The 11,200-nt window shown below is 59.8% G+C and overlaps 5 protein-coding genes and 1 non-coding gene across 6 annotated transcripts; 4 read left to right on the forward strand and 2 right to left on the reverse strand.

The window, feature by feature from the left end:
* Positions 1-177: 177 nt before the first annotated feature.
* SDRG_03604 (hypothetical protein) lies at positions 178-1,370 on the reverse strand (the record flags this gene model as incomplete). The annotated part of the gene is made up of 2 exons (XM_008609241.1): positions 242-1,370; positions 178-197 (listed from the first exon to the last, which is right to left on the reverse strand). The coding sequence occupies exons 1-2, from the start codon at positions 1,245-1,247 to the stop codon at positions 178-180; spliced, it is 1,026 nt and encodes a 341-aa protein (XP_008607463.1). The 5' UTR covers positions 1,248-1,370.
* A 1,268-nt stretch (positions 1,371-2,638) lies between these two features.
* SDRG_03605 (hypothetical protein) lies at positions 2,639-4,621 on the forward strand. Its single transcript, XM_008609242.1, has 3 exons — positions 2,639-2,952; positions 2,996-4,355; positions 4,400-4,621. Exons 1-3 carry the CDS (start codon positions 2,690-2,692, stop codon positions 4,514-4,516), a joined length of 1,740 nt encoding a protein of 579 aa, XP_008607464.1. The 5' UTR covers positions 2,639-2,689; the 3' UTR covers positions 4,517-4,621.
* Positions 4,535-4,912, reverse strand: SDRG_03606 (hypothetical protein; the record flags this gene model as incomplete). The annotated part of the gene is made up of 1 exon (XM_008609243.1): positions 4,535-4,912. One exon carries the CDS (start codon positions 4,910-4,912, stop codon positions 4,535-4,537), a length of 378 nt encoding a protein of 125 aa, XP_008607465.1.
* A 738-nt stretch (positions 4,913-5,650) lies between these two features.
* Positions 5,651-8,091, forward strand: SDRG_03607 (hypothetical protein). The gene is made up of 2 exons (XM_008609244.1): positions 5,651-5,796; positions 5,843-8,091. The coding sequence occupies exons 1-2, from the start codon at positions 5,734-5,736 to the stop codon at positions 8,024-8,026; spliced, it is 2,247 nt and encodes a 748-aa protein (XP_008607466.1). The 5' UTR covers positions 5,651-5,733; the 3' UTR covers positions 8,027-8,091.
* A 914-nt stretch (positions 8,092-9,005) lies between these two features.
* Positions 9,006-10,447, forward strand: SDRG_03608 (hypothetical protein). The gene has a single exon (XM_008609245.1). The coding sequence runs from the start codon at positions 9,128-9,130 to the stop codon at positions 10,382-10,384; it is 1,257 nt and encodes a 418-aa protein (XP_008607467.1). The 5' UTR covers positions 9,006-9,127; the 3' UTR covers positions 10,385-10,447.
* Positions 10,448-10,600: 153 nt separating this feature from the next.
* SDRG_03609 lies at positions 10,601-10,672 on the forward strand. Its single transcript has one exon. It is a non-coding gene; the product is annotated as a tRNA-Thr (tRNA).
* The last annotated feature ends 528 nt before the right edge of the window (positions 10,673-11,200 follow it).

Here is an 11,200-nt window from a genome sequence, read left to right on the forward strand (position 1 = left end):
ACAGCGATGGCCGTTTCGACGATGGCGTCGAGGCTAGCACCCGTGTCGGCCGCGACAGCGATGACAGCGGCTTGCTGGGGCGTGGCACCAGCTTCAATCGCCGCCTGGATGACTTCAAGCACCGGGGCAGGCGTAGCATCGGTCGACGAGTCGGTGCCATAGGACGAGACGACATGCTCAGATGGGTGCCACGTAGACTGGAAAGCCAATGCGACAGATGGAACAAGGTCCGTGTCCACACCGGCAGCAATGACGGCAGAAGTGATCTCGTCATTCGTCGAGGTGTTCGTCACATCGTAAAGAATCGAGCGGATTTGGCTTTCAGTTGCTCCAGCATCCGTTGCCGATTGCACGACGTCTTGGTTGTCCCACCAGAGATGGTCAATGCTGCCCCAGCCACCGACCATTGGTGCAATCATAGGCTCTTCGAGATCTTCGATCGGCGAGTCATAGACGAAGAGACTGCCGCTCTCCGAACCGGAAGCCGACGCAATTGCAGAAGCCACGGCTGAGGCAATGGAGGACGCTACCGAGGCAGGTGCACCTGCTTCAATAATGGCGGCTTGGACATCGTCGGGCGAGCCGCCAGAGTTGACGACGACGGCAATTGCCGCGGCCTGGCCAAGACTGGCCCCGTTATCAAGTGCGGCCTGGATAATCTCGGCGATCGGAGCTGGTGCGCCAGCCGCACTGCTCGCAGCACTGGCGACGCTCACGGCATCCGACGGGTTGACACCGGCCGCCAAGGCAACGGCAACAAGGTCGCTGCCCGTGACGCCCGACGACGCAGCATCGGCAACCGCAGCGGCCTGGGCCGGCGACGCACCAGCATCTTGGGCGGCTTCGATCACGTCTGTGATAGGAGCACTGGTGACGGCATCGGCACCCGAGCCCGCCGCCGAGTTGGCAGCCGATGCGACTGCAGCGGCAATCGACGGGTCAACGCCAGTAGCGATCGCAGTTTCGATGATAGCGCTGAAGCTGGCACCCGTGTCGGCCGCGACAGCGATGACAGCGGCTTGCTGGGGCGTGGCACCGGCTTCAACCGCCGCCTGGATGACGTCGACGATCGGGGCCGGGCCAGTCGAGGATGACTTGGTGTCGTCAGTTGAGGGGGTGTACGACGTCGACGCAGCGCCCTCGGAGCCGGTCGATAGGTTGTTATCGGAAGATTCTTGGGCGTTGACTTGAACGGTACGGGCGGCGACAAAGAGGAGGCCAACGACTGCGACACGAGAAAGCTTCATAGTTGATAAGACGAGGCGGGGGACAGACACCGACGACGGAGAAGGCAGAGATCGAAGTGAGCTCTGGGGCGCAAAATGCGAGATGGAGTCGTCGGTCGTCGCACCGCACTTTCATGGTCTTCTACAGTCCCATTACTCGAACGCTATATAACGTATCTCGCGTCGGCAACCTTTGCGCCGCCTTCTTTTCGAACGTTAAGGACGATGGTGGCATATCCAAGCACCATACTTTGCGCAAGCTTGAGCAATCTAGGACGCGACTGTTTGTGCAAGCCAATCGATAGGGCGTAAAGTTCCACGTTTCTTTTTACAAAGACCAAAGGACGCTTAGCGGGTCTGCTCGGACGGCAGTGAGGAAGGGCCACCTTTACTCAGCTGTTGTACTTGGTCGACCAAGCGCTTACTCGGATATTGCTTGAGGTGTAAACCCAAGCGTTTTTGACAGTGCTCCGAGAAGCTCGCGCTTATCGTCGCTCCAGTCTCTTGGATCACTGTCAAGATCGCCTGTGGCTCTGAGCTATAGGCTTGGTGTGGGAGCGATTTGGCGGGGGCTGCAGTCATTGGCTGGTTTACGAAACCGTCGGATGTGATTGGCTCGCAAAATAACGGTATTCTATTGGCCATAATGTTTTATAATTCTACCAACCACAGATCGCTTGAATACTGGCCAATCGGTGGTCCGCGTAGAGCGTAGCCAGTCATTTCTTTGGAAATTCACGCTGATGTTCATTTCGAATTCGCTGTTGTAGGTAGCAAGTCATAGGTAGCGTCCAAGGGAACCAATGATGGTTGAAAACAAGCGTATGTCTGAGTGATGAGGACAACAGTTTCCTGAGGTTTTCTACTGCTTCGTGTGATGATCCACTTTTTATATGGTTATTCCGACTCAAGTCATGGGGATACAATAAAAGACTACGATGATCTGATGAATTCCGTACACACCATTGCATATACTGCGTCCAAATGCCAATGACGATCTCAACTAAACAACATATACCTCTGAATTCCGTCGTGTGGAAAAAATTTCGGGTACCAGCTGAGGCATCTTTTCCATTTTAGTAGTTTACACTCGAATAAAACCCATCAATCAAAACCTTCAAAACACAATCGCAGTCCTTGATCGATACCTCGTCCCACATCCCGCAGCCCGCAGAACACCTTTACTTGATGCAGGCGGAGGCTGCAGCACGGCGCGCATTTCACTAGAGCCGTCTCGAGCACCGAGCAGCAGGTGGCAAATCGAAACACTAGTTGAAGCAGAGCATTGATCTTTGATCATTGCATTTCGCGTGATACAAACGACTGCGTTCAGGACGAGCAAGAGGACAAGCTGCACCGCGATGCCGGTGCCCATATATGGCGCGCAATTTGGGCAAAGAAACGGCACCGATGCGATCTTGGAGGGACGTGCCAACTGCATTTGACGAGCGCCACATACAATAATGGCCGACGACGACCCGTACAACTTTACCATCGACATTCCTGGCGCTTCTCGCGCCAAGTCCAAGTACGACGACGCGTCCAACGAGTCGAGCGACGACGGGAGTGAGGCGGATGCGTCGGTCTCGCCGCCAAAAGCCAAAGCCAAAGTCAAAGCGAAGGCCAAAGCCGCGCCGGCCAAGGCGGCAAGTCAGTCGAACGCCCTTGATAAGGCCAAGAATTTTCTCTCCAAGTACTCCAAGCCGATCGAGAAGCCTGCGCGGCGGTACGAGATGCTTCTCTCGTAGATGTATTGCAACGTTTGGTAGGCGCGTGACCTTGGACGACAGCGACGACGACGATGAGGAGGACGAGGCGTCCGTGGAGCCGCCCAAGAAGGCGCCAGTGTCGCGTTACGACGACGATGTGAGCGACAGCTTGGACGCGCCGCCGACGCGCTCCAAGGTCACGCTCGACGACATTAGCATGGACGAGTCCGAGGACGAGCCGGCACGGCAACCGACAATTACGGTTCCGACAGCGGTGCCCAAGGTGCAGCCAGCTCCGTCGACGCATCCAGTCGTCGAGAGAGCGCGACCAGCCGCCGACAGCGACGACGAGGACCCGCCGTCGTTCCACGATGCGTCCGAGGACGACCCGCCGCCGACTTATGTTCCAGCGGCCAAACCCACTCTGACTCTACCCAAGCAAGAGGAGGGAAGCGACGTCTATGACGACGACGACGTGGTCGACGAGGCGTCAATGGTCGAGGAAGAGGACGACGATGCAACCACCACGACCACTGTAGTGCCACCCAAAGCCAGCGAGCCACCAACGTTCGACTACTCGATGGAGTTTTCCCAAGACGACTACGACGATGGCCCTAAGGCTGCGACGACGACTATCGCGACGCCGAGCGCGGTGCAGCCCATGGTCACTGACACGAGCGACGATGACAACTACGGAGATGAGTCCTTCGCAATCAGCGAGCCCGTCGTCGAGCGCGTCACCAAGGAGCCGAGCGAAGACTATGGCGACGAGTCGTTTGCCGCGAGCGAGCCCGCCGCGCCGGCACAGGACGAGGCACCTGCGTACGACGACGAGTCGTTTCAAGAGGCGTCCGTCGATCTTGTCGTCGCACCATCACCTGCAGTCATGGCGCCGATTCCGGTGCCTGCCGTGATCGCGCCAGCACCGACGCTTCCAACTCCTCGTCCATTGGTGGAGCCCACGGTGACACTACCTGTGGCAACGACCTCGACCTCGCTGCCTGTGGCGCCAGCAGTCGAGGCCAGCCGCCCGCGTATCACAATCGTGCGCGAGTATGAGCTTCCGGAGCGGCCAAAGGCAGAGATGAAGGATGCGAGTACGCAATATACGGGCAACCACGTCCAGATCCAGGCCGACTTGGGCTCGCAGAGCGCTCCAACGCCGCCGCTGGAGCCGCCGCTGGAGCCACCGCAGTCAGCACCGACATGGCAGCCACCGCGTGAAGCGTCGCAGGCATCGTCGCAGTTTGCTCAGGCGCCGGTACCACCGCTCTTGAACGTCTCGCTCACCGGGTCGTCAGTTTATCGCCATCAGCTGGCGCAGATCCAGCTGCAGATTCGCCGCAAGCGGCTTGAGACTGACCGCTTGCTGCGCGAGTCGTCGGCCTTTCGGTACACGTCGCACGACGAGACGGACAAGGTAGTCCTTCATCTGGTGCAGGCTTGTCATGGTTATCGGTGTAGTTTGTGAGCTTGAACCGCCCGCGTAAGCTCGCGCTCTGGGAGGCGCTCATGCAAGTGGACCCGAGTATGAGCCAAGAGCAAGCCATGAAGATCGAAGCACTCTCCAAGTCGGCGTAGCACATCTCACATTGATAGCTAGTTAAAGTCGCAGGCGTCGTAGACACCCGGCACCATCGTGTTGACCTTTTCCGCAATCGCCATGACGATACCGCTGCGATACGATGAGACGCCCTTGGACTTGAGCCAGTGCCAGAAAGCGTCGCAGTGCGTCGGGCAGTCGATTGGCTCGTCGGTCTCGTCGTCGTTGCGCTTGAGCTGGAGGAACTTGCCAATGAGCTGGAACGTGTTGGTCACTTGGTCGGCCACGTCGTCGCCGCCCGCGAGCTTCTTGGCGGCCGCGGGGCCAATGCCCGGAACCTCTGTGAGGACGCCCGTCAAGGGCGCGCGGAGGAAGTCGGCGAGCGTGTCCTCGGCGATGCGCGACTTCTCGGGGTTGTAGCCGTCGTCTGCCATCTCCAAGCGAAATTTAGAAATCCCAATCTATTTTTTATCTCCAAAACATACCAGCATACTCAATGCAAGCTATCGGACAGTATTTAAATAAGCTTGCCCAGCCACATACAACAACCAAGACACGAGGGCTTCCGCAAGGCCATTGGCGCCCGCCGAGATCTTGGCTCCTCGTCGCAACGGCGAGAACGTTGGAAGCAGCACGAGCGAGAGCCGCGCCGTGGACGTACGACGGGTGGAGGCGGCAGGCGGCGAAGCCCGTAGCGCTAGCTGGTGGCAGCTACCGGCGCGAAGACGCGGAGCCATGCAGGCACCCCGAGAGAATGGGCGGCGGCAGTTTGGGCGGGCAGACAGCCCACGCAATTCGTTGACAGGGCGCGCACTGCACCTGCCCATCAGAATTGCAGCAAAGCAGTAAAGCAGTTGGAGCATTGGCGCTGGCTACTGTGGCCCACCGAGTAGCCGGCGCCAATGCTCCAACTGCTTTGCACGCTACGAAGAACGAGCAGATTCCGTCGCGCAAGTCGGTTGGATGCGTGGCAGCTGCGGCGCCAGGATCGTCGCTTTGAGCTGCTACGATCGCGCGGCAATGCAGCTAGGAATGGTGCATCGCCATGCAATGCCATAGCTCGAAGCATCGTACTGTCTGGGTGTGATAGCGGGTGCGCGGTCCGAGCTTGAAGTTCAAGGCGGGGGCCACGTTATACCCACGTGAGCACGTCCTAATTAGGCGTCGCGATCGTGTCTCTTCGATACAGGCGGGATTCGGATGTTGCCGTTGGGCAGCGACGTCCTTGGCACGTGAATGGCATTTGCACTTTAGCATGGTCTACCCCCCGCAGCACGCTGACGTCGAAGCGCGCGTCCGCGACCTCGTCGCCTCCATGGTACCGACGCTGTCTCGTCGTCTGTCATCTTCATGATGCGTCGTAGGACCTCGATGCCCTCGTGGGCCAAATGACGCAGCTCGACATTTCGATGCTGCTCAACGACGACGACAAGACGATCAACGTCGAGAAGGTCCGCCACTTTGCGAAGCTCAAGATTGGCTCGTACCTCAACAGCCCGTTCAACGGCGGCCCGGCGGCCGACGGCAAGCTCGGCTACTCGACCGACGAGTGGCGCCACATCCTCGAGACGATCCAGTCGATCCACATGGAAGAGAACGACGGGCACCCGATTGTGTACGGCATCGACTCGGTGCACGGCGCGATTTACGTGCGCGACGCGGTCGTCTTTGGCCAGCAGATCAACGGCGCGGCGACGTTCAACCCGGCGCTCGTGCGCGAGATGGGCCGCATCACGGGCTACGACACGGAGGCCGCGGGCATCCCGTGGATCTTTGCGCCGATCCTGGACGTCTCCAAGAACCCGCTGTGGCCGCGCACGTTTGAGACGTTTGGCGAGGACCCGCTTTTGGTCGGCGTCATGGGCGCCGCGATCGTCGAAGGCATGCAGAGCAACCCGCAGACGGCCGCGTGCCTCAAGCACTTTATCGGGTACTCGAAGAGCAGCCTTGGCCACGACAAGGACCCGGTCACGATCTCGGATTACGAGCTTTTGAACCACTTTGCACTGCCATTTCGCATGGCGATCGAAGCCGGCGCCAAGACCATTATGGAAAACTACGTGTCGGTCAACGACGTGCCGACCATGATCAACACGAAGCTCATGAACGACCTGCTGCGCCATGACATGCAGTACGAAGGCATGGTGGTGACGGACTGGGACGAGATCAACAACCTCCACACGGCCCACCGCGTCGCCAAGTCCAAGGCCGACGCGGTCCGCCTCGCGCTCACGCGCACCTCGATCGACATGAGCATGGTGCCATTCGAAACGACGTTTATCGAGCACGCTAAAGCGCTTGTCGCTGCGCAGCCCGAGCTCGAGGCCCGCCTGCGCGAGTCGGTTGCCCGCATTGTGCGCCTCAAGGTGGACCTCGGCTTGTACGAGACGCCGGTGCCCGGCGCCGGCAACATGGTCGGCCGCGACGATGGCAAGGCGGCGGCGCTGGCGATGGCGCACGAGTCGATTGTGCTCTTGGAAAACAAGGAAAATGTGCTGCCGCTGCCCAAGGACGCCAGCGTCTTTGTCACGGGCCATGCGGCCGACAATGTCGGGTACCTCTGCGGCGGCTGGACGGTGCAGTGGCAGGGCGTCTCTGGCAACCACCAGTTTGCCCACGGCGTCTCGCTCAAGGACGGCGTGTCGCGCCTCTCGCCCACCGCCACGTATTTCAACGGTCTGGCTGCGGACGGTAGCATCTCGGATATGGACACGGTCTTGGCGCATGCGTCGGCGGCCGCGTACACGATTGTGACGGTCGGCGAAGGCTCGTACTGCGAAAAGCCGGGCGACATTGCGAGCCTCGACTTGCCTCTCGGTCAGCGGGAGTATGTGCGCCAGATTGCTGCGACCGGCACCAAGGTCATCCTCGTGCTTATTCAGGGCCGCCCGCGCCTCCTCCACGGCCTCGTCGACGATGTGCATGCGGTCGTGCATGCGATGCTGCCGGGCGAGGTCGGTGGCCAAGCTATTGCCGACATTGTGTTTGGCGACGTCAACCCAAGCGGCCGCCTCCCGATCACATACCCAAAGGACCATGCCAACATCCTCGCGCAGTACAACCGCCGCACGATGGTGCGGATCACGGACCAGGACATTGGCGTCGAGTGGCCGTTTGGCTCTGGTCGCAGCTACACGAGCTTTGCGTACAGCGACTTCAGCGTGAGCAAGACGGTGCTCGAGAGCGTCGACGACACGGTCGACGTGCGCGTGACGGTGACCAACACGGGCCCCATGGCGGGCAAGGACGTGGTCATGCTCTTTGTGACGCAGCCGTTCCGGACGATGGCTGTGCCCGAAGTCAAGCAGCTCAAGAAATTTGAAAAGATTGCGCTCGAGGTTGGCGAGAGCCGCGTCGTGACGATGACGCTTGGCTTTTGCGACGTTAGCGTCTTTGCGCCGCAGATTGGCGCCGGCTTCAAGCGCGTGGCCGAGGCCGGCGACTTTGTCGTGATGCTGCAGCCCGAGACGCACGTCGACGTGTATAGCGACAGCTGGACGCACCCGCTCGCGGCTTCGTTTTCGGTCGCGTGCGACCTCGAGCAGTAAGCCTCTTCGTTGAATGTATGACCCCGTTGCATGTTGCTTGGTGGCAAGCGTTGATATGGTCGTCGTCGTCGTTGGCGTCAGCACACCCAGTAGCACCAAGATTCGCGCGGGATGGGCGATCGACACGCGTGGCGCGGTGGCGTCGGCGTCGGCGGCGGAAGAGCATTGGGCGTTGAGGCTTGTGCTCGTCGTCGTCGCGATGGTCGACGCCTTGTTGTTGTCGGCAGCATCGGCGGCGAGATGCGGCGCAAATCCCGCAATCCATGCGGCCGGCGATATCAAGTGGCCAGAGAATCGGCCGTGGAACCCTCCGTGGGACATGACGTGGCAGCGCGCCGCAGCTACTTATTGAGGTCTCAAGTGCTTGGGGAGCTCTTCAAGGTCGTTTGGCGGAGGGGGCCCGGTCCTACTTAGTCCAACGGTGCACCTAGGACAGGTCGAGATTCTGAAGCCGTGCGCAAAACGCACCCAAGACGCGCGTCGACGGCGGCGTCTTTTCGAAGCTCCTTGGGCCTTCTGGAAAGATCGCGCGCCGGCTTTTATGCACTGGATTCCGCAAGCCTGTGCGACCTGGTGCTCTAACGTACCGCGTGGGCTTCAACGCGTCGAGTGCTTGCATCTCGTCGGCGTACGCTCGCATGTGCTGGCGGGGATGTGAGAGTGGCGCGAGCGCAGCTTCAAGCTTTGCATCAGCGCCGATTGCCACGTATTTGGTTTGAGATCGATCATTAAATTGCATCGTCTTGACGTTTGTATGCAACCGTTAAAAAATTCGTGTGGCGCCGCTGTCCCATGAGATTCGTTCCGTGCCCCGGGTCCCCCCACGCCGCGGATGCATGTGGAACCTTTGGCCGCGACATAGAAACACCCAATACAACAGGCGCCAAGAGCGTTTGGTAATCGCGCCGTGTCCCAGGACCCCGGGGCGGGGGCCCCACGGTATCCTGGGCAGCCACGGACCGGCGCATCCTGATTGGCTGCGCGATTGCGAAGCGAAGGTTTGGGACCGGTGGCGACAGAATTCATTTGTCTGCGGAGCTGCCACCTGCCGCCGCTTCGATCCCAATCGCCCGCGCTTCTTCGTCGTCCATTGCCAGCAACATGGGTCTCTCGAAGGACCAAGAGGTCGACTGCGTCAACAAGTTTGGCTCGGTGCGCATGTTCTCGTACTGCAGCGACGCGGCGCTCAAGAAGCTCTGCGCGCAAGCCGCGCCGGTCTCGTACGCCAAGGGCCACGTGCTCTCGCGGCAGGGCGTGCCCATGGAGAGCCTCGTCGTCGTCTCGAGCGGTGTCATCCAGGAGACCAAGGAGATCTCGGGCCAAATGCACTCGTGGGGCGACATTACGCCGGGCAACGCGCTTGGTAGCAACCACGTCTTGCGCCGCGATGCGTCGGCCGCGACCGCCAAGTGCGCGACGCCTGTGTTTGGCTACAAGATGGACGCGGACGTGCTCACAAAGGCGCTCATGGACCCCGAGATTGCACCCGATGTCATGTACTCGCTCCACCGCGAGATTCGCCGCCACATGAACCTTCTCCAGACGCCGCTTCTCGAACAGCACGCCAAGCCGACGCCGATCTTTGCAACGTCAGTCGCCGCTGCCGTCGAAAGCTTCTACCGCAGTGCGCTCAACTCGTACTTGAACGCCAAGCTCACGGGCCAGGCGCCGGCGACGCTCTTCCCCAACATGGGCGTGCAGATCCCGACGCGCGTGGCCTACATCAACGGCTTCAAGGGCCTGCGCCACTTTTTTGAAAACAACATTGACGCCGACGACTACGAAAACCCAGAGGCTGTGCGACTCGTCGAGGCCATCCTCCCGGGTATCCTCATGACGCCCGTGAGCAGCATGCTCGAGGCCTGTAACGCCGGCCACATGAACCCGGAGCCGTTGCACACGCGCTGGATCCGCGGTCTTGCGCCCCGCGCGGTGCGGGAGATCATCTTTGGCGTCGGTTTGAACCAGCTCTCCGACTACTTTGAGGAGCGCATTCCGATCGACGACGAGAGCCCCGTGCTCCGCAACGCGCTCGGCAGTCTCTGCGCCGGTGTCGTGTCGGGCTACTTTTCGCACGTGCCGCACAACCTCTCGACGCTCAAGCTCATGAACCCGCAAAAGTCGTACATGCACCACATGAAGGACCTCGTCGACCACGCCGAGAGCCGCGTCCCGAGCAACATCAAGTCGCCGGTCGCGCGCCGCGTGAGCGCGTCGATGCTGGCGTTCTTCTTCCCCAAGGGGCTCGCCATCCGCACGTCGCAGATTGTCGGCTCGTTCATGATCCTCAACGGGACCATCAACTCGCTCAAGGACTTTGACGTGCTCAACATCCCGTCGTCGCTCGCAGCAAGATGAATGGCTCGTCGGCTCTATTACTCGTCCTACTTTAACTTTAATCCAGCACCTGTCGTTTGCGCAGTCACGCGTGTAGCGATCTTGCAGCAAGGGTTTGTCCCATGGATGTCCGCGGATCCAGTGGGGCATCGCGTTTCCCACCAAAAATGTACGCCTTCATATTCAAGGCCAGTCGGTATACAATCAATACATTTGAAATGCTTTAGATTTCGCCTCGCCTTTGTGGCTCAGTGGTAGAGCATCTGTCTTGTAAACAGAAGGTCCCCGGTTCAATCCCGGGCGGAGGCATCTTCTAGCGAGGAATATTTTTTTCACTTCGCTCAATGCAGCATGAGCGAGTGGCTGCCAGAGGCTTCTACTCGGAGCGACTGTGCGTCACTCTGCCATGCCAACCATCGGCCAGTCTATGTGGTCCCTATTGTCCGGGAACAACGACATGGCTACGTTTCGACGTCCTCGAGCTTGGGCCCTCAGTAGTGTCGAGTCGGCGATCCTAGCTAATACCCACTGTGTGTCTTGTCTTGACGTCGCCTCGAACACGCAATACTTGGTGATGCGCATCGTGCATGGCGAGGACGACTCGCACGGGCTCTTTCGACAAGCCATACTGGTTCTCGAGGTGTGGTCAGACCAAGGGAATTCCCTTGGGTTGAGCCCACGTTTTGGATGCGGCAGCGGAAGAAAGAACGTCCCATCGGTGTGTCTGCCTTGCATTGTGTGACCGTAGCAGGACGTACAATCCTCAGTGCGGCTTCGTTCTGGGTCAAATCTTCAGTAGCAAACACGGCTCGGTAGGCGCTCGCGAGGCCAAGAAAT

Source organism: Saprolegnia diclina (assembly GCF_000281045.1).
Source record: "Saprolegnia diclina VS20 unplaced genomic scaffold supercont1.8, whole genome shotgun sequence".
Classification (NCBI taxonomy): Eukaryota; Oomycota; class Saprolegniomycetes; order Saprolegniales; family Saprolegniaceae; genus Saprolegnia; species Saprolegnia diclina.

Coding starts and splice junctions, on each gene's coding strand:
- SDRG_03605 (XM_008609242.1), top strand. CDS start 2,690: ATGGCCGACGACGACCCGTACAACTTTACCATCGACATTCCTGGCGCT. Junction 2,953..2,995: donor ATCGAGAAGCCTGCGCGGCG/GTACGAGATGCT, acceptor AACGTTTGGTAG/GCGCGTGACCTTGGACGACA. Junction 4,356..4,399: donor CGCACGACGAGACGGACAAG/GTAGTCCTTCAT, acceptor TTATCGGTGTAG/TTTGTGAGCTTGAACCGCCC.
- SDRG_03607 (XM_008609244.1), top strand. CDS start 5,734: ATGGTCTACCCCCCGCAGCACGCTGACGTCGAAGCGCGCGTCCGCGAC. Junction 5,797..5,842: donor GCGACCTCGTCGCCTCCATG/GTACCGACGCTG, acceptor GATGCGTCGTAG/GACCTCGATGCCCTCGTGGG.
- SDRG_03608 (XM_008609245.1), top strand. CDS start 9,128: ATGGGTCTCTCGAAGGACCAAGAGGTCGACTGCGTCAACAAGTTTGGC.